Genomic DNA, 21,824 nt, shown 5'->3' on the forward strand with positions numbered 1-21,824 from the left:
GTGTGTGTGTGTGTGTGTGTGTGTGTGTGTGTGTGTGTGAAGGCAGATCAATGTGTATGTGCAGTGGTAATAAAAACCCAGACTAACAGGACAGTTTGTTCTCACAAGAAGTTGTTCAAAACTGAATAAAGGAATGAGTCTAAACTCAGACCTGACAGGTGAAGTGTTGTTTCTCTTGTTTCCATGATCTCCTGTTGTGTGAATATGAGTCGACTGGTTGATGTAGATAAACATAAACCATCACAGAAGAAGATGAGGTCATTAACAGAGCTCCAGTCAAAGCTCAAACGAAGGAAAATATGATTGAGATCTGACATTTCCGTTTGTTTCATGTGTTAATGTGAGGAAAATTCAGTCTCCTAAAATGTCCAAAAATGTTTTTTTAATAATTTCCAAAACTCTGCAGTGATGGAAGAAGTACTTAGATATTATACTGTCGTAGTAATACCACAGTGTAGAAATCATCTTGTTACAGGTAAAAGTCCTGCACTCAAAGTACTGTCAGAATAATGTATATTACAGGATTATATTTGTTGATGCATTAAAGGTGTAATGTGTAAGATTCTGCTACTTGCTCCACCTCCATAGGGGGCAGCATTTCACCTCTTCACCCTGTCCAGTTAATCATGTTGTTGTTTTCCCCATGTTCCTTATAATTAATTATTTATATGTGCATTTATTGTTGATAGTAAAAATGTTTGATAGCACAAAAATAAAATTATGAATACTTGTAATACAAGTACGTAAGACAGTATGTTTTTAATTTAAGTATAAAAAATATGAAGGCAAGGGGATACTGCATGACACATGGGTGTCAGGCTACAGCAGCATGAGGAAGGGATGATGACATCATCACAAAGGCAGAATCAGAAAATAAGGTTTATTTCCAGGTAGGTTTTTACTAACAAGATATTTAGCTTGGTGTTTGGTGCAGTATCCATTAAACATATTAACAGGAAATAATAATAAAAACATGAAATAATAAAACAGTCAAAAAGATAAATATACATAGACACACATATTCAAAAAATAAAACAATGAAAAAAACTGTGTACAAAAGTGTTGACAAAACCCCTGCTGAGCAGGATGTGTAAAAGGTCACAGACAATATGTGTTCTGTGCAGGGATAATACTCCAAGGTGTTTATGTAATGTGATTGTTGATGGTTGTTGATGGTTGATGAGGTCAGACGCAGAAGAAAAGGCAGGTGCTGGTCCATCACTGGGGAGGACTGGACTGGAATTCTGGTCCTGATACAGACAAACATGTGATAGGACAATTAGTTTAGATCATACAAGTTCTTTATATTCAAACATGTTTGGTCTGTTGTTTGTGTATAATAAATATTAGGTATAGATATGAATATGCTAAAATAAATACAGTATTTTTCTTTGCCGTTGTATGTGGTTTCTTGTCAGAGCGGTCCTTCGGGATGCAGCTAAAGATCACTTTCTAGGAGTTTCAGCTTCAGCCATCTCTGCGTTTTTTGTTTTTTTTAGTTGGGAGCTGTAGTGAAACTTCAAGCTCTGAAGGAAGCTGTTCTTCTTCGTGGGACTGGGGACAGACTAGACGCTACACTGACTCACACAGCATCTAGTGTCATAAAGTGGTATTACAACACGGGGAGGGACACAGCTAGTTGGTTAGCATGCTCATTTCAGTAGATAACTCTGAAATATAATAGATGGAGGTCTTGGTCATGACATCATCACTATGGCTCCTTCACTTACTATTGATAATGTTGGTTCATTTTTTTACCATTTTAAACTAAGATTCAGGCCAGATCTTAAACATTACACCTTTAAAGGAGCTATTTGTATGTTTTGCTTTTGCTACATAGCTAACATTAGCATTAACAGCTGTTTACTTACCAGTCTAGAAGAAACATTGTGAGTTCAGAATCAAACCTCATTCAACAGCTGATCCAGAGGAGGAAACAAACACTTTTGTTAACTCTTTTTCTCTTTTTTAAACTCTATTTCCTTCCACTGAAGTTAGCATACTAAGCAGCTAGCTCTTGCCCAGTCGACTGTCTTGTCACTTTCTGATACTGAGTCACTGCACCATCAAGTCTCAGGAGGTAGCTGCTAAGGGCTCAGTATGCCCATATGGTATGCACCCTAAAGTTTTTTTTCTTTACTGACACTCTTGCTGGCACCCGCCTAAATTCTCTGTACCTGAATTCACGGTGGGGTTGTGGATGTGGATGCGCGCAGCAGTTGCTAGGTGATAAGATAAACTTTCGTATGTCTCCTACCAATCAAATAAAGTATAGGCATTGTCACTGTTTTACCTGTTTTCATTCATTTACAGACACAGGATTGGACATAACCAGTAAGAAAACAGAAAAGCAGTAGAAGGAAACAAATTAGGTTTTATTTGAAACTATGAAATTCTGAATTAAAAGTGCATTTTTACAAAAACGAGAAAGAATAATCTAAAAAAAGAGAGCAATTCTGGGAAAAACCGGGACAGGTGGCAACCCTAAATACAGCTGTTGATGCTAACGTTAGCTATGTAGTGATAGCAAAACTTACAAAACTTCTTTAATGTGTTCCTCACTTTAATGTTGCAGCATGGAGATGAAGATGGAGGTAATCTAATGACAGATGGGTAGCTTGAAGTTTTTTCTAATTTAACATAATTTATTTGATAATTAGATTTCGTCTTACGCGTCTCAATCCAATTTGTTAAAGTTATCAAATAAAAGTACAAAAATTTCCTGTAGTACAAGTATTAATTAGCAGAAAATATAAATACCAATGTAAATTACAAGTTCATTGAAATAGTAATTAAGTGCAGTACTTAGTTACTTTCTACTAGTGTTACCTTGATATCTCAGTTTTAGTCAAGTAACAATATAATAACTTTACCTGTCCTTGAGTAGAACCTCTCAGTAATCTGATTACAGCTTGTTCAGGTGTGATGTGATAAATTAAAAGCCCAGAATATGTCAGGAGGAGTTTGCTGATGAAGAGCTAATAAGCCCTCCTCCTCCTCCTCCTCTCCTCCTCCTCCTCCTCCTCCTCCTCCACCTTCATCTCCTTCAAGGTTCTTCAAACAGAGCTGGTCAGGATTTAAAGCGTCTGATCTTTAAATATGATTTTATCTCCCTGCAGAGGAGACATTTACTCTGACAGGTCGACGTCTCCCCTGAGGAGGAAACTTACCCTCCTCCTCCCCCTCCTCCTCTCATCCCCTCCTCTCTTATTATCTCATGTCATCTCTCCTCCACATCCTCTCATCTCTCTTCATCTCCTCTCTGCTCTCTTTCACTCCTCTCTTCTTCTTCACCTCATTTCTCCTCTCTCTCTCCTGTACGTACTGATACTTACTGTGATTTACAGGCTGACTCACCACCTCCCTCTGCGTGTGTGTGTGCATGTGTGTGTGTGTGTGTGTGTGAGTGAGTGGTCTCTTTATGTCTTTCTGAAGACAGACTTTGGATCAGTCCCAGTTTGTTCATCACATAAACACAACATCTCTAGTTATTGACAAATGTTAGTGAAACTTAACCAACAGTTACACTGATTGTACTGAAGGGGGCGCTAAAATGTTTGCCTTTCTTTCTTCCTTTCTTTCTTTCTTTCTTTCTTCTTTCTTTCTTTCTTTCTTTCTGTCTTTCTCATGTTCTCATGCCAAAACACAGAACTAAAAAATCTGATCAGAACCACATAAACACACACACTGTTTATTTTCAAGTATTAGAATATTTAAATGACACACACACACACACACACACACACATACACACACACACACACACACACACACACACACACACACACACACACACAGACACACACACACACACAAACATGCATACACACACATTTGCGCAGCTGAGCTCTGAGTGCCACCCAGTGACAGGCCGAGTGTGAATATTGAACTGACTTATCTGGTGACACACCAGGCCTGACCGTCCAAATTAACACACACACACACACACACACACACACACACACACACACACACACACACACACACACACACACACACACAGGGATTATAGAGACAGAGAAAGGCCTGGGATTTCTTTATTTAGTAGACCTCCCTCCAACACACACGCACACACGCACACACACACACACACACACACACACACACACACACACACACACACACACACACACACAGAGTTTGATGAAGGTTTGCGTGAAGTCTCCGTCTTATCGGTAAAGTTTCCTCCTGTGCTTCGTTCCGACTGACGCAACTGTAATTTCATGCCTTCTGTGTTTCCCATGCAGACACTGTATGTGTGTGTGTGTGTGTGTGTGTGTGTGTGTGTGGAGGATTTAGCCCCCTATCATCCACCCAGAATGTAAACCAGGTTGATTATTATTCAAATGTTTTGTGTGAACACAGACGCTGCTACATGACAAACATGATGAGGAAATAATAATAATTTTTAAAAACACGTCATACTGCAGTTAAACCAACAACTCATGTGAACAACAGTGGCGAAGGTCTGAGGCATTTTTACCAACCAGCCTCCTCAGCTGAAGTGTGCTGAGCTGCAGTTCCTTAAATGTCCACTAGATGCTGCTGTGATCAAACTGTACTGAGGTGAATGCGAAAAGTTCTCTCTACAAATATAAAGTCGAACTTCGAATTAATTTATTTCAGCATGAATCAGAGCAACACGCCACAGCATTGTCTCCGGATGAATGTTTAAAATACATAAAAACTTAACAAGAAAATAAATCGAAAAACACAAACAATTCACCATTCAATAAATGACCATAAAAAAGATTATGGTTGAGTGATCTATCTTTCTACTCATGATTGATCCCTCTTTAAAAACTGTTTCAACTTGAATTTAAATGATCATGATCCAGTTTGAGTTCTGTGGGTAAAGATTTCCACATGGACTGAAAAAGACATTTGTCCAAATGAGGATGTACTAAAGGGCTCCTTACTGTTCCCAGTGGATGCTCCTTGAATAAAAACCCTTGAAACCAGCAGCTCACTGAGCATCTTAGGAGTCTAGTTATTTATGCTTTTATAGATGAGTTTATAATGAGCAAATTTAATGAAATGATCAAAACCTAGCATGTTTAATTTTCTGAAGGTTCTGTAAATGAGATTCTAAACTATAACACAGCAGCAAACTGTTTTTTATGTAAAGATATAGTAGAGTAATGGTGTACTGAGCAGAGAACAAAGCCACACCCCTTCTCTGTGTGATGCGATCTGAGCTTCTCTGTTCTTTGTTTTAGTATCCAGTCTGGATGTGCATTTTAGTTCACGTATGTGTGCATGTTAGTGCATGTGAGCCCCCACTTTTACAAACACAGAGGCTCCGCCCACAGGTGAGATGGCTCAGGGTTCAGGTGAAACGGACCCTCCAGAAATTCTTTCAGTGAAGAAGAAACCATGCTTTCATCTAAAAAGGCCTCAGACAAAGAAAGAGATAAGACCAGATCACTGGCTCAAATCCTGGTTGGCTGGTGGATGCGGCTGGTCCCAGTGGATCAATCCAAGATTGAATTTCTTTCCCAGTCTGACCATGAAGCCAATACTGGTCTGGTTTACTGAGAGGAGAACCCTACGAGCTACTTAAGTGTCCAGCTGGACTCAGAACTGGTTTTTCTTCTCCATGTGTCAGTAACTTGTTGATGGTTCATAATGTTACATGTCTGTTTTCATTAGTGACAGCAACAGTAGACATGATAATGTTAGCTAACTTGCTGTTACCCTTATTATAAATGTGTTCGGAAAATGTTGCTATTGCTAGCTGGCTAACTGTTAGCATCGCTTTAGTCAGTTGATCTTCTTGTGTGTTTTTGTGTGGCTGACGAAGCGTTTGTTTTGGAGATGCTGGTGGTCTAGTGCGACATCTAGTGGCCCTGATGATCGTTTACAGGATCTTCAAGAACAGATCTAAATGCAGTTGAATCAAAGGTCATATGTTAATCTATACATCTAATACATCTGAAAACACAATTTAACATTTTCACCAACTTTATTCTGGCTGTGACAGATATCAACACTTTAGAAAAAAGCTTTAGAAAAATAAAAACAGAAACCAAAATCCCTGCTTCTGCTTCATGATGTCACGTGATCGTGAGTGCATGATCTACAGTGCTGACTTACTGACTGGTCAAACACAACTTGTCTTTATCACCCGATACTTTAGATTTTTTGATTTTGTGTGACTGTGTTTAGTTTTAACATTTTAACAGAAAGACATGCACAGAAACTGAGCTGAACTGGAATCTTTATTCTCTTCTGTTTATTAAGTGAAGAACAAAAAACCTGATAAAAACTGTGATTTTTAACCTGTCAATGGTCTCATGGTTTTGATGTTCATGATCCTGATGGAAACACAAACATGAACATTTATCTCCTGAGTTCAGTTTGAGTTTTAACTGTCTGATAGAAAAGGTCTGAGAGCTGTTTTCTTTTTATCTAAAAAGAAAACAACTGGAGAGGCAAAAGTAGTGTTTGTGTGTGTGTGTGTGTGTGAGAGGCTTAAACTTCACCTTTAACCTCAGATGATATTCATCATGATATGTTGTAACACACAGTGTGTGGCAGTGAGGAGAACCATACTGAAACTATTAAGACACTCCCTATTTTTACAATCTCCTGGATAATACTTTGTGCGTTTGTGTGTGCGTGTTTGTGTTTGTGTGTGTGTGTGTGTGTGGGGGGGGGGGGGGTGACTTGTATTACTCTTGTTGTGAGGACATTAATGTGTTTACACAGTCACACTGTGGGAACCCTGTGATGTAAATCATTAAATGTTATGGTGAAGACTCAGTTTCAGGTTTGGTTTAAGTCAATGTAATGTCCTCAGAACTGATGGAAACACAACTGTGTGTGTGTGTGTTTATGTGTGTGTGTGTGTTGTCCTGTGAAGCGTGGTACAGTATGGTAATTGAATTTTGATGAAAGCCACATGGCTGCTAACTTGATGTGGAAATATAAAACACACACACACACACACACAGTATCTGGTTTGTGAATAATAATTGAAGAGCAGAAACGCTTGCTGCTGGTTTGGAGTAAAAACACTTTGTTTGTATTGTTAAAGTCGACATGAGGAAACCACCAGTGACTGACCACAGATTCATTGGTTCAATATTGACAATTGCTTTTGTTCTTATTTTTATTGACCATTGATAGTCACCTAGTTTTTAGAGGTTTTCAGTTTTTTGTGTCTGTTGTTGTTTGTCCTGAAACTTGTGGTGCTGCTGATGTGTCCAGGTCTCCTTTAAGAACACCAAAAAAACAAGTTTATTCAAAACTTAAACAGTTAAGGATTTTCCAGAATCTTAAAAGACTCATCCAAGAAAAAAAGGGATAATAAATTATCTGTTTGCTGCAGAATAATAATAATACTTATTATTATTATTGATTTTATTATTATTATTATTATTATTATACTGATGATGATCATTTTAAGAAGACTTTAAGCCATGAAGACATGGCTGGTGATATTCAATAAGCCACAGGCCAATGTAGATTAACACAAAAAGAAACTTTATTTACAAAGTCAAGTTTCATGGAAAAACATCATAACTAAGACACAACAGCAGTGAAATATCAGAATACATTAGACCAAAAATCATAATAAATATAACAAAAAACAGCCCACACACAGGAACGGGACAGCTGGACAGATGTGAGGATGTAAATGTGACCTGAAGTGACTAAATCAATCTGAAATTTTCCTGTGCTCTCTCCACAAGAGGCGGGAAAAATTATACTGGGAAAAAATGTGATTTTAATAGAGATGAAGTGAAACTAACGGCTGCTGGAAGGAAGGAGCTCAATCTAAAACCTGATGAATGACTTTGAAAACACTCAGCAGGAATGAAAAGGTTTACAGTTTGAAGTTAACAGGCTGAAAAAATTCTTTAAAGGCCCTTTAAATACCTGCTGATCAGTCATGTTGACTCAGGTTTGAATAAACGTCTGAACTGTCACTTTAAATGAATCGTTCTTTAACTGCAGTTTGTTGACGTACAGACTCAGTGTGTCGATAAAGTTGATCTCAGAGGAACAGAATAAAGATCAGGAGCATGTAAACAGTCCTCACATGACTGATGGAGAGACCTACAGGGAAACAGAGAGAGAGAGTAATGCAATTATCACAAACTGATCCAAATGGCTCTTTAAGATCAGAGGTCAAACAATGTCAGTGTAGGAAAACAACTGTATTATAAAAAAGAGATATTAATATGAAGGAATAAGTGGCTTTGGATAAAAGCCTCTGCCAAATGAGTAAATGTAATAGAACGGAATACATTCTGTATTTTTCGAAACACAAAATCACAGGAACAGCAGAGTGAAACTGCTGCAGTGTCAGTGTCAGTGACTCCTGCGTCTCGCTGCACTAATGAGACGGAGTGAAACACAGTCACTTCTTTATTCCCTGAGAAACCTACTGCACGTTGACATTTAAACACGACACCTTTCACTTCTTAGAAAATTCATATCTCAACATGTTTTCATTCTTTTCACGAACTCCTGGTGAGGACCAGTGAACGTCACTGCACTCGTCTCTGCCTCACTTGGCTCAGGTGTTACCTTTATCCCAGAATCCGTCACTCACTAGAGCTGGGTTTCCATTGCAGTTTTTAGAACAATAGAAGCAATTTTTTTTTTCTTCTTAGAAAAGTTGACAAAACACATTTGTGAATGTTCTGTGTTTCCATTGAGTGGTGTTGTGAGAATAAAGCTGGTTTCTCCTCTCGTGATATGGTTTCACTTGATACAACAGGAGCCATGACTTATGAAAAGTGTTTCCATTTCATTTTAGTGAAATATTGTATAGTATACATTTTTTTGTGACAATTTTGAGTTTTTTCTAAATTCAAGTTTCCATGACTCATGATTCGTGATTCAAAATTGTGCATTATGCAAGTTAATGGAAACAGACCTACTGCCTCTGCTTCAGTGTTGTGATTATCTGAGCAGCAGTGGCTTTGATCGCTGCTGTCCTCACTCTTTCATTAGCTCAGTTTAGTGACAGGTCAACAGGTAAGGCTGATCATAGAATCACAGACTGTAAATACTGAATATTCAAACAGGTCACACAGTTCAAATACTGGTGTTGATAGCTCTAATCAAGCTGCTTTCAAATCAAAGTCAGGTGAGTTGATGCTTTAGCTCTTTCTGTTCATCTGCCTGTCCACTGAGTGTGTGTATGTATGTAGATTGTCCACAACACAGTGAGTGGAGGAGCAGCTTCTCCACGTCCCTGTGTAGAGTGTGTTGTTGGGGCAGGAACAAGCCTTGAGCATGTTTCTTTTTTAAGTTATTTTTTTCCCTTTATTTTGATAGTCACAGTTAGAGAGAGACAGGAAAGTCAAGCAGAGAGAGAGGGGGGATGACACGCAGAAAAAGGGCCCCAGGTCGGATTCAAACCTGGGCCGCTGCGGTTGGATTAAGCCTTAATGATATATGCCCTACGTGAGCCACCGGGGAGCTCCAAGCCTTCAGCTTGTTGAGAGTGAATCTAAAGCTGTAACTCAACAACAAAGTCTGACTCTTCACTCACCTGTGTTGCTGTTGGGGTGGGGGTGGTGTGTCCAAGTGTGTTCACAGGGACAGGTGAGGCTTCCTGTATGTCTGGTTGGTGATGGAGAGGCGGGTCAGCCGGGCGCCGTAATAATCCACGATGTAGTTTGAGCCATCTGCTGGACCCACGATCTGCAGGAGAACACACAACAACAACAGGTAATGTTACACTAACATAAACCTTCAGTTTAACTTCAGCTCTGATGAAGCTGCGTTTGATGCACATTTCTCCTCACAGTGATTTAAAGTGGTGTTCAGACACCTGTCTGGAGCCTCATTAAGACTCCCCTTTCCCAATGAAGGAAGATCAGAGTTTTTATCCACACTGATTGATTAAGGGAGTGTCTTCATCCATTTATGGCTAATTGTGGGAGTGGAAATGAGGCTTGTGCACATGCGCCTAATTTTTCAATGAGTGAGATTTATAAAGTGGAACCATGCGAACGCACGGCTTTATAATTCTGATGAAAAGAATGTGTATGAATATTTCTGGTTTTGTGTAAACACATAGCTTTAGTCATATAATCCTCACAGAGTTTTATATATGTGCAGTATATATGAGCAGACCCAATGTGTCTCAGTAACGTTCATATATTCCATACACCTCATTTCTTCTCCATGTCACAATCTATATTTAATTTCAAAGGTTTATATCCTATTTCACAACTCCCATACCTGTCTGCAAATAGACTTTATTTTATTTTTGCATTATTTCTTTATTTATCTTCATCTATTTTTATTCCTATTATTATTGTGGAGGAACAAAGACACACTCTTCGAATGTTCGTATACCTGCCCAACCAAACAGATTCTGATTCTGAAGAAAAACAATCACTACAGTTTCTACAGTTTTTATGTTCCAGCATAAAGTTCCACACTCATATTTGGCTGAATGTCAAAACAAACCGTGATCTGAAGGATGCCGGGGCCACACAGAAGCACTGACTGGCCCCAGACATGCAGGCATCATTTAAATTTTGTGGACTATTTAAAATGTTCTTGTTGATTGTCTCAGCTCAAATATTTTGTTTCTACAGTGAGAGAAAATAAAATCTCTGAGGCTCTGATCTCGCTGAACCTCATGATCGTTTCTCTCATGAACAGAGAAGTCTAAAAATCTGTGATCGGTCAAACGTGACTGTCGACACACACCGTGTTCACGTTTAAACTGGCAGTCCGTCAATCAGTCAGTCAGTCAGTCAGTCAGTCAGTCAGTCAGTCTGCCCGTCCGTCCATCCATCCATCCCTCCATCCATCGCAGGTCCCCTTCACCCCTTCCTGTGATGGATTCCCAGCCTCTATTATCTAAAGCACTTCAACAGGAAGGAGTGATTTGTCCCTTCACCTCCGGTTTCCCTCGCTCCATCCATCTGCCTCCGCGCTCTCTCAGGCCATTAGAAACTTCTGGAAGAATAATTCATCCCGGGGCCTCAGAGAGATGACGCGCGATGGATGGGCGTTAATAATAATCAGAAGGCCGATGCCTGTTTATTCATCAGACTTGCCGCCACCCCCCCCCCCAGATGGGCAGTTAGCTGCTAAAATATGAGGCTCCACTGCCGTGTGCCACGCTGAAATGGATCCCCAGGGAAACAAGGAACTCTTCATCACAAGTGTCAGTCTTAAAGAGGACATGAAACCAGGAGCTGAGGAGCAAACATGAAGCTAATGTGGAGCGTGACAAGTTTAAATCACTGATCTGAGATCAGTCTGAACGTCAGGACACTGAACTACTGTCTGTAGAAGAGGGGTGAAAATAACCAGGAGCTTGACAAAACGCCTGCACGTTAGTGTCCACTTACCAGTTTTTGTAGGGAGCTTTCCCAGCTTATCATATTCTTCCTCAGCAGATGAAGCATGCTCAGATGTCTTTGTGTGACCTAAGTATGATTGTTTCTGTCTTCCATATGTCCAGGACATCTGAGTGTGCTTTATCCACAGATGAAGATGCAGTTGAAAGGTCTGGGAAATGGTAATAAATGGACCCTAATTTAAGAGTTTTCTGGACTGAGCAGTTCCTATGTCACTGAGACTGGTGTTTTAACTGTCTGGTGTTTTTAAGGATCAAGTAAATGAAAACTGAGCTTTAGAGGAGCTGGAAGATTTTCTTACCTTCACACAGAGCCAGGCTAGCTGTTTCCTCCTGTTTCCCCAATCTATGCAAAGCTAAGCTAACCAGCTGCTGGCTGCAGCTTCATATTTTTGAACAGACGTGAGATTGATTTTGATTTTCTGCTCTGCATTTCCCAAAAAGCCTTTAACAAACAAAAATAACATGAGGATTCTGTTTCTAAAAATTTTAAAGAAGTCTTGTGTTGGACATTTTTCACTATTTTCTGACATTTACAGACATTTCTTTGGAGGAGACCTGAGAGATCTGAGTGTTTCCAAACCAGTGCCTGACCAGTAACTGACTGGGGCTGGAACTCACCTGCATGGCGATCAGTATGAAGTCAATCAGAGTGCCGATTCCACAGAAACCAACAGTGCAGAACTTCAACAGACCTGAGAGATAACGAGAGGGAATCAGTGTTAAAGACACTTTGAAGCACCGGTGAGTTTGTCTGAATGAATGAGTGAAATCACATTTAGTTTGAACAGGTCAGTCATCAGGCACAGAGTCAAATACTGTGTCACAACTCCAGTTTCCATCCTTATAATCAGACTCGATCAGAATGGTTACCAACGGTTACTACTGGTTACCACTGGTTACCACTGGTTAGGGTGCACGTTATAACTGAGGACCTTGTTGCATGTCGTTGGAGCTGAAAAAATTAGTTGATAAACAGGAAATGATTCTGATGATCGATCAATTGATTGTTTAAAACACCAAAACTTCTCCCATGTGAGGATTTGTGCTTCTTCACTGTGTTTATAGCTGTACACTGAGTGTCCTCCGGACGGTTGGTCAGATGCCACTTTCACCATTTTTTGACATGTTATTGATCGATTCATTGATTAACCATGAAAATAATCAGCACATTCACTGATAATGAAAATAACAACAAACATGAGTGCACTGATAAACAAATGACTGATCTGTGCTCTTGAATTTACTGTGCAGATGTTCTTAATGTGCCCTGATCCTGTTCCTGCAGAGGATAAATTTTTTAATTCTAATGATCCTCAGCACTAACTTTACGTTTTCGGGGCCACTGCTGCTCAGACTGGATGTTGTTGTTTGTTCATATATTGTGTTTGGATTTACCTCTGCAGCCTGTAGGGGACGCTAACAGGACTTCCGCTGTTAAATCTTATTTGCTTCTTCTTTCTGTTTGGTTGTTCTGCTCTGTAACAACGCCGTCGCTAATATGATTGTTTTTAAATGAATCTGACTTGGCTCGGCTAGGCTCAGCTTGGCTCGGCCCGGGCCAACCTGTGCCAAATCAGGCCAGGTGTTCGTCAGTGCAGCTGTCATCCATCCAAACCCCTCCACCCCCCACCCCCCCAGTACCACACACACATGCAGAGCCTCTCAGCCCTTGTGGTTTTGCAGGTGTCTAATTAAAAGAAGGGGAGAGGAGACTCAGTCTGCTGATAATAACTCGTCCTTGTTGTGTTAATCATCACTGTTATTCTCTGGGTTGTTTCGCTCTGTTGTGTCTAGATCAGTGACAAACAAAGACTAATTCAATTCAATTCAGGCTGGAAAACCGAAAAACGAAGAAACAGTTAAAGAGCAATGCTGCCCATTTTCATCAATAGTTCAGCTCCAGGAGGAGACAGGAGGAGGAAACATGTCCGACACGAGCAGTTCCTCTCGTGTCCTCTGGGTGCTGCTGTGAACTCAGAACCTCCTGTTCTGAAAGTGAGCGTAAAAACCTTCGACGTCTTCCTACAGACGAAGTCAACAAAAATCTCACAGATTAACTGACAAACATTCTCTGTGCTTCTCCAAAGTTAAGGTTCAGTAGCTTTTTAGTAGCTGTTCAGAAGCTTTTGATCATATCACATGATCTTCCTCAGCAGATGGAGTTTGTCACTCATAAGTAGATTTTTGGAGCGCTGTAAGGACTTCTCAACCGTGCTAGCTTAAAAGTTAAGGTTCTGAGTTCAGTCTTGATTTTAGACACAGCAGCTGAGAGCAGTGTCAGAACAGGTTATTTGGTTGCGATCCGGAGCTTGAACTGTGTCATAAGATCAAAATCTCAGAAAACTAAATGAACTTTGAGGTTTTCTCAATTTCAATTTTCAAGATGAAGAATGAACTTTTAGCCTCAGCTGATACATTTTTCCCTCTTACCTGAATATTTACGGACCAAAATATTTAAAGTTCCATTATAAGATTATTCAGATCAGTTGATAATGAATATAATCAACAGTTACAGACTGATTATCAACAGTACGACGAGGCAACAAAACCAAAAATTAAAACCCGAATTGTCTTTTTTGGTAAAATTTCATGATTTTAAACAGAAAATGTAGAAAAATGTACGTTTTTTCAGTCCATCTGTTTTGTGAAAATGGTTATACATGTAGAGTAGATATGGATGTCACAGTTTACATGACTGTCCTGATGGAAGGAGACTGATGCGGCTTCATCTGCTATTTCTGACTGAAAATGACCTTCCTATCAAGATTGTACGTAGATTTCACATAGTGCAAAATAAAACTATAGATTAATTTGATTTATTGCTCAGCTATAATCATTACATTACATGTGTGTGTGTGTACCTAGAGCAGGGTATCCCAGGTAGAAGCGATCTGCTCCGAGCCAGCCCAGGAACAGAGATAAAGCCACAGCGACTTTGTAGGAGTAACCGCTCCTGAAAGAAAAAAAACTATTAGAATTCTCAGAATAATCAATAATCAGTATGACCAGAACAATGATCCAGGGTTCCTACAGGAGACTTCACATTAAATCTAAGAATTTTAAACCCTTTTTATTACAGCAGAGAACGTCATTTGACCTTTTGTGACACCTAGTAATATCATTTATCAATTAGTGTGATCTGGGCCCATGTATGTATTACTGAACAGGCCTACAGGGGCCCAGGGCCCCAAGGGGTCAGAGCCTCTGTATGAAGTGACTGTTGATATTTCTTGAGCTCAGTTAAAGACACAAAGACATAAAACCACAACAACATGTCAACAACTAGTCTTTCTGTGCCTCTTTCAGTTTGGAAGTGGGGGCCTTTTACTTGTCTATGTCCAGGGGCCCGTTGTCTCATAATGCATCCATACCTGGACTCTGATAAACAGCAGAAAATTAATGAGTAAGATGAAGTTTCTTTGTTAAAATCAACACGTGTCCATTCTGAGTGGATGAGCCTCAAGAGCTGTCTCCTGACTGACAAACTTTATAAGTAACGTTTTTGTCTGCAGCAAGACAACATGTTTAACACCTCTGTCAGTGAAATGCGTGTGTGTGTGTCAGCACTCACACATTCCTGCAGGAGATGGTTTTGTTGAAGCCCACCTCCTTCCCGCTGAACTTGAACTCCGTCCCGTTAGAGAGTCGACAGCTGATGTTTGGAGCTGGGAGGCACTCCACTGAGAAAACACACACACACACACACACACACACACACACACACACACACACACACACACACACACACACACACACTCTTAGACTACTGAAGCTGTCTGATTCTCTGAATGACTGTCGGTCAGATTTTCTTTCACCTTTTTTTAAATCCAACGTGTGTGTAACAAATACTTCTGGTCTAGATTGTATACATCTATAAATTGTGTTGTATACGGTTTTATATTGTCTACAATACAGTACACTAGTGTATATCAATCAGTTAGATTCTTAGCCTGATGGCTGGTGAGTAAACTCTGAGTGTTTATTTAGTCGGCCACTTATTCCAATAATTCAAGTGTCTTCAAATACTCATGGAGGAAAGTGTTTTTAATCCACATCAAATGCAAAACCCCACCCAAAGCATCTATTACTTTGAAATCCAGATATATTCTTTGGTGAGAACTGCTTTAAAGTGGCTGACAGTTACACCAATACAATAGACAATACTGTTTACACTGTGAATGTGAGATTCTTCACATAAACATCAAAATCATCACAGCTGTCACAAACATCTCGTCCGGTGCCTCACCCCAGGCTGTCGTGTCTCTGCAGTTCTCCGGCTCCTGAGTGGCTTCATCAATCTTTGGGTCGTTACAGAGATACATGAGCAGAGTGAAGGAGTCCAGACATTAACATGGAGTGAACAAACAGGAGTTTCATTATCAGGAAACATCACCAGTCTCTCTGATCTGTTGATTACTCACTGTGACTATGTTTTTTCAGCTTTGACACCAAATGGAGACAAAGGCGTCTCAAACCTGAACCATAAAAACCTCCGAACTACACTACCCTCAGCTCCTCCCAACCTCAGTCATCTTCTCCACCAGATTCTCCCCCACCCCGTGGGCTGAGCTCTGACTAAACTGAAAAGCACTTAAGTAATTCAATGTATTATTTTTATTATAATTATCATTATTAACACTGTGCATCAGTGGGATGAAACGTTTGACCAGAAACATTTTCAGATCTGTTTCTGACTGCACCTGTTTCGAATGACTCTTAAATCAATTATTTTATAATTAATTATATTATATAATTATATCATTTCTAATCAGGTATTTTAGATAGTTGTTAGGTTGTTGTGTCAGTATTACAGACGTGAACACTTTTTCCTCCTGTTGTTCACTCAGATAAACAATGTGGCTGCTTCTGGGTTCATTTAGTAATATATGAGGCACAGTTCCTGTCCTGTCAGACCATATGTGGTTTATAACGTAAGTAAATCTCTAGTTGCAGGCGGTAACTGCAGTATTTCACTAATACTGATCAATATTTACAGTTTTAGCTGCTGACAGCTTCACCAAGCTAGCAGCCGTTAGCCGCCTCCTCCAGGTGAAGTTTCTCCCTCTAAATTACATGTTAAGTTGACAGACATGGATGAAAGGATACTGTCCGAGTCTGAGGTTTTCACAGCTGAGCACGTCTTCGCTTAAAACCACCTTTAAATGAGAGTAAACACAGTAAAACAACAGGCTCCACATCCCGGAGCGTAAACACACCAGCCGTGTCCGGGAGCTCGCCATGACTGACTACGACTTTATCACGTGACAGGATGCTGCTTTCAGGACGCCCCAAAACATTGTAATTTAGCACTCTATACGACATGAAGAGTACAAACTGTCGAAAAATGTTTTATCAACTAGATAAGGGTGAACTGGGTAAACTGTATGATCTAGTTAAATTTAAAGTATATCATTTAGTTCTTTTTAATTTAGTGGCTAAAAATAAGACATACCTGTGAATGATTTTTTATCATTATTTTATGTATTTATTGTTATTCATTAAGACTGCTTTTTAATTACACTTAGATTGTTGGGACATTTTGCTCATTTCTTTGTTGTGCTGATGTGTAAAATTAAATTTATTCTTTTTAAATATTGTCAAATATGACAGGTGCCTTCTAATAATATACTGTATTTATAATACAACCTGTAGTATCTTTTAAATCGCTTCTCAAAACTCACTTTTATACAACAGCATGTTCTTCACTTGTAACTATGTCATGAATAGTTTTGTAATATAGATATACCTATACCTACATAAATAATTATTTACTTTTGCATGAATATCATGAAATTATCATACTTTTTTCTTCTTTTTTTTTTTTACAGTAAATTGACTAAAAAGTGATAAATTGCATAAAGCGACTAAGTTTAGCGACATTTAGTTTAGATTATTTATTTTCCAATGTCATGCATGAACTTTCAAGCTCAAAAAACAATTCAGATTTTTCAATTTTGCTATGTTTGTTTTAGTTTTTTCATTGACTGGTGGCTTTTATTTATTTTTGTTATGGAATAAAACGTTAAACTAAAAAAAAAAAAACCTTTATTGAACTAAGTAAAACAGAGAAAGATCAGACTTTTAAACAGCAGCGCCAAAGTTGTCTCATAAAGCAAAAACAGTATGAAAAATAAATAAATTACAATAAAATGTGCATAACAAAGAAAAAAACCCATCAATATCTCTTCATACTGTGTTCCAGAATAGTGGCTTTTGTGTATGTTTCCTACGTCCTACAATTACCTACATCAGTTGAAATCGAAGCATAGTTAGTATTTCCGACTGCACCCGAAAGCAGCATTAAAGCGACACTGGTACCAAACTGGATCCAGTTGATGTGAGTTTTACACCAGTTCAGAACAATTTGAAATCGCTCTGTTTTCTATGAATTAGCATTTGACCGGTTCTTACATCCCCGACTCATTATCCAGCTTCAAATATAACGACACGACATTTTTTCAGACGTTGTTTAAGAAGCTAAGTTAGCATGCTAGCGGCTAGCGGGCTGTTAGCGGACGGTTATGTTGCTGTGAAGTTGTGAAGCTGATGGAGGAGAAGTTGTTTAAATGTCGTTGCAGTGAAGTTAACGGTTGTAAAGACATGGAGACGTTAAGTTTGGTGTCGTCGCTAAGTTGAAGTGTGTTTTTAAGATGTCGCCGCTAGTCAGAGCGAGTTTCTTTCACTTTTTAAAGTTTGATGCACCTGTTGCGAGTTGAATCTGCCTGTGATTCCCACTGATCCCATGATTTAAACGGTTTTAAAAGCTCCTGTTACAAAACCGTCTTTTCAAACAAACACAACAGACAAACTGGGGGATAATTTATTGGTTAATTTCACATTTCGTTTCACCCCTCCCCTCTGAGCTGTCGAGTTTCACTTCCTGCTTTCTCAGGTGAGCGCAAAGGTGAGTTTCCCCCACACATAATCACTGATTTACCGGAGTGAGTGAGACTTTCAAGCTGGTTTCTGTCCTGCTGTTTGGTGTAAAGTTTGGGGAATGTCGTGTTGTGTGTTTTTGCCCCTGTGTGTGCTGATAAAGCGGCTCTGCTGAGCTAACAGTCTGATAAAGAGCCTCCCACCTGAGATACAGAGACACACCTGAACGCAGCACAGGCAGGGTTGGTTCACAGGGACGAGCTGTGAGCAGGGGGTAAACTTAATCGCGTGATACATCAGTGGGTGAAGCACATACAGGAAAATGAGCCCGTAAACAGACATGTTAAAGGAGGGGGCTTCAATGTTAAAGCACCGAGTCGAACACATTTCTGGCTTTGGTCTTTTCATGGGATTTGTTGACAGTAAGAAAAATATACAATAATTTAAGATGTATATTAGATTTTCAAGGCAAAGGCCTCATGCAGCTAAGCTATATTTTATCTGAATTGCTTGATAACTAAATTGTCGTGGTACATGATTCATAGTTATTCAAAGTTATTAAAAATATCAATAAATGGCTGCATTTTATATGTAACATACCCTAGAGCCCCCTGTTCCCCCTTGTAGTGGTGGTGTCTCTCTATGTGGTTGGTTTTCTGTCTCTTTTTGGTAGTTTTATGTCTTTATGTGGTGGTTTTGTATCTCCTTGTTATGGTTTTATGTCTCTGTGGTGATTTTGTGTCTTTGTGGTTTCTTTTGTGTCTCTTCAGGTGGTTTTATAACTCTGGTGGTTTTGTGTCTCTTTGTGGTTGTGTTATGTCTCTTTGTGGTTGTTTTGTGTCTCTTTGTGGTGGTGTTCTGTCTCTTTGTGGTGGTGTTCTGTCTCTTTGTGGTGGTGTTGTATCTCTTTGTGGTGGTTAAGCCTCTCTTTGTGGTGGTTTAGCGTCTCTTTGTGGTGGTGTTGTGTCTCTTTGTGGTGGTTTAGCAACTCTTTGTGTTGGTGTTCTGTCTCTTTGTGGTGGTGTTTGTCTTTTTGTTGTGGTTTTACATCTCTTTGTGGTGGTTTAGCGTCTCTTTGTGGTGGTGTTGTGTCTCTTTGTGGTGGTGTTGTATCTCTTTGTGGTGGTTTAGCAACTCTTTGTGTTGGTGTTCTGTCTCTTTGTGGTGTTGTATCTCTTTGTGGTGGTTTAGTGTCTCTTTGTGGTGGTTTAGCGTGTCTTTGTGGTGGTGTTGTGCCTCTTTGTGGTGGTTTAGCGTCTCTTTGTGTTGGTTTAGCGTCTCTTTGTGGTGGTTTAGCGTCTCTTTGTGTTGGTTTAGCGTTTCTTTGTGGTGTTGTGTCTCTTTGTTGTGGTTTTACATCTCTTTGTGGTGGTTTAGCGTCTCTTTGTGGTGGTGTTGTGTCTCTTTGTGGTGGTTTAGCGTCTCTTTGTGGTGGTGTTATGTCTCTTTGTGGTGGTGTTTTGTCTTTTTGTGGTGGTTTAGCGTCTCTTTGAGGTGATGAGTCTCTTTGTGGTGGTTCAGCATCTCTTTGTGGTGATGTGTTTCTTTGTGGTGGTTTTGTCCCTTTGGTGGTTTAGCGTCTCTTTGTGGTGATTTTATGTCTCTTTGTGGTGGTTTAGCGTTTCTTTGTGGTGGTTTTGTCTCTTTGGTGGTTTAGCGTCTCTTTGTGGTGGTGTCTCTCTATGTGGTTGGTTTTCTGTCTCTTTGTGGTAGTTTTATGTCTTTATGTGGTGGTTTTGTATCTCCTTGTTATGGTTTTATGTCTCTGTGGTGATTTTGTGTCTTTGTGGTTTCTTTTGTGTCTCTTCAGGTGGTTTTATAACTCTGGTGGTTTTGTGTCTCTTTGTGGTTGTGTTATGTCTCTTTGTGGTTGTTTTGTGTCTCTTTGTGGTGGTGTTCTGTCTCTTTGTGGTGGTGTTCTGTCTCTTTGTGGTGGTGTTCTGTCTCTTTGTGGTGGTGTTGTATCTCTTTGTGGTGGTTAAGCCTCTCTTTGTGGTGGTGTTGTGTCTCTTTGTGGTGGTGTTGTGTCTCTTTGTGGTGGTGTTGTGTCTCTTTGTTGTGGTTCAGCGTCTCTTTGTGGTGATGTGTCTCTTTGTGGTGATGTGTCTCTCTGTGGTGATGTGTCTCTTTGTGGTGGTTCAGCGTCTCTTTGTGGTGATGTGTCTCTTTGTGGTGATGTGTCTCTTTGTGGTGGTTCAGCGTCTCTTTGTGGTGCTTTTGTCTCTTTGGCGGTTTAGCATCTCTTTGTAGTGGTTTTATGTCTCTTTGTGGTGGTTTAGCTTCTCTTTGTTGTGGTTTTACATCTCTTTGTTGTGGTTTTGTGTCTCTTTGTGGTGTTTTTATGTGTCTTAGTTGTAGTTTCTTCACACTTCTAACAAAGTTAGCTATTGAGCCTTTACAGTACAGATTTGGACTCAGTCATGTCTTTATGTGTCTTTTCTGATGTTGCCCGGTATTTGAAATAATTGTGAAATAATGTTCTTCTCTGTTTTTCTTTGCTCAGATTGATCCAGAACGACAGACAGAGAGTGAAACGGAGACAAAGACAGAGGGACGACGATGTTTGAAAATGTCCCGACAGGTACATTCTCTCAGCTGTTCAGTACTTTACAAAGCTCACAGCTGAAGTGAAGATTATTATTTGTCTTTACATTGTCAAGCTGTTTACCTGTTCACTCTGTGTTTACTTTGTGTGTGTTTGTCTTCAGTGTCCTCAGCGGAGCGTCAGCAGGTACTGGGAGCTCTGGACCGTCTGCACTCCAAACTGGTCCAGAGGGAAGAGTGGACCCACAGTGACACCCTGGGAAACCTGAGGGAGACCCTTCAGAGTCCACTGTTCAACCACATCCTGACCCTGCAGCATTCCATCAAACAGCTCCGCAGCCAGGTGAGTAACACAGTGAACCTGGTCTGAGACCGGACCACAGCAGAACCAGCAGAGTCTACATACACTCCCTGACACGGGTCATAAAGCACTTCAGCTTTTTATAAAATCAACAATCCACTGACTTATTTCTGGGGCCCAGACAGGTGAATCAACACCTGTGAAGCTTCATGAAGCATTATTCATCAGAAACACCTCTCTCTAAAACCTGACACATTAAGAACATAATGTGAATACTTTGTAATTGCAGGTTTTTTGTATCAGATGACATCAGCAGGTGTTTCTCTTCCTCTGCTCACACAGTGTAATAATGTAGATCATTGTTTTATCAGCTGTATTTAACATCAGCGCTGCAGACTAATGAACGTGTCACATCAGATCTGACATGTGTAACTCCACCCAGGTGTTGACAGCCTATCAGATATCGGCGCTGTGCCGCCTCCTGTCCACACTGTGACCTGTCAGTGGAGCTGAGTGGGGACGTTGACGCCCCTCTGCATTGCCTGCATCTGTATTCAGCTCCAGCTCGTCCTGACGTGGAGCCTTTACAATAAACAATCTGCAGGCCAAATTAAGATAATGGCAATAACCGACGCTGGGCTTCATATTCTAAGTGCTGCGAAGGTCAGAGCTGAGTCTATGAATGCGTCGGTGGAAGCTGGTGGAGGGTATATGAAGCAGGGACTTCTCTCTCTTTCTTTATTTATTTTCCCTCCCTCC

General features: G+C 40.0%; 2 protein-coding genes across 5 annotated transcripts in view; one reads left to right on the plus strand and one right to left on the minus strand.

The window, feature by feature from the left end:
- Positions 1-7,467: 7,467 nt before the first annotated feature.
- tm2d1 (TM2 domain containing 1) lies at positions 7,468-16,599 on the minus strand. Its single transcript, XM_056377563.1, has 7 exons — positions 16,446-16,599; positions 15,591-15,659; positions 14,916-15,024; positions 14,206-14,297; positions 11,963-12,036; positions 9,512-9,663; positions 7,468-8,064 (listed from the first exon to the last, which is right to left on the minus strand). The coding sequence occupies exons 1-6, from the start codon at positions 16,582-16,584 to the stop codon at positions 9,553-9,555; spliced, it is 594 nt and encodes a 197-aa protein (XP_056233538.1). The 5' UTR covers positions 16,585-16,599; the 3' UTR covers positions 7,468-8,064; positions 9,512-9,552.
- Positions 16,600-17,626: 1,027 nt separating this feature from the next.
- Positions 17,627-21,824, plus strand: part of patj (PATJ crumbs cell polarity complex component) — a 129,150-nt gene continuing 124,952 nt past the window's right edge. For 3 of the 4 annotated variants that reach the window (XM_056378377.1, XM_056378381.1, XM_056378380.1), the window contains exons 1-3: positions 17,627-17,681; positions 20,724-20,801; positions 20,929-21,107. In XM_056378377.1, the coding sequence (XP_056234352.1) occupies positions 20,780-20,801; positions 20,929-21,107 (201 nt within the window). In that variant the 5' untranslated portion in view covers positions 17,627-17,681; positions 20,724-20,779. The other variant, XM_056378378.1, reaches the window with a different exon arrangement.

Source organism: Seriola aureovittata, chromosome 6 (assembly GCF_021018895.1).
Source record: "Seriola aureovittata isolate HTS-2021-v1 ecotype China chromosome 6, ASM2101889v1, whole genome shotgun sequence".
In the NCBI taxonomy this organism is placed as follows: domain Eukaryota; kingdom Metazoa; phylum Chordata; class Actinopteri; order Carangiformes; family Carangidae; genus Seriola; species Seriola aureovittata.

Bases quoted from the DNA above. Each gene is read 5' to 3' on its own strand.
- tm2d1 (XM_056377563.1), bottom strand. From the start codon at position 16,584: ATGGCGAGCTCCCGGACACGGCTGGTGTGTTTACGCTCCGGGATGTGG. The intron at 15,660-16,445 runs CTTTCATCCATG...TGCTCATGTATC, and splicing joins CCTCAGACTCGGACAGTATC to TCTGTAACGACCCAAAGATT. The intron at 15,025-15,590 runs GTGAGGCACCGG...GTGTTTTCTCAG, and splicing joins CAGAGACACGACAGCCTGGG to TGGAGTGCCTCCCAGCTCCA.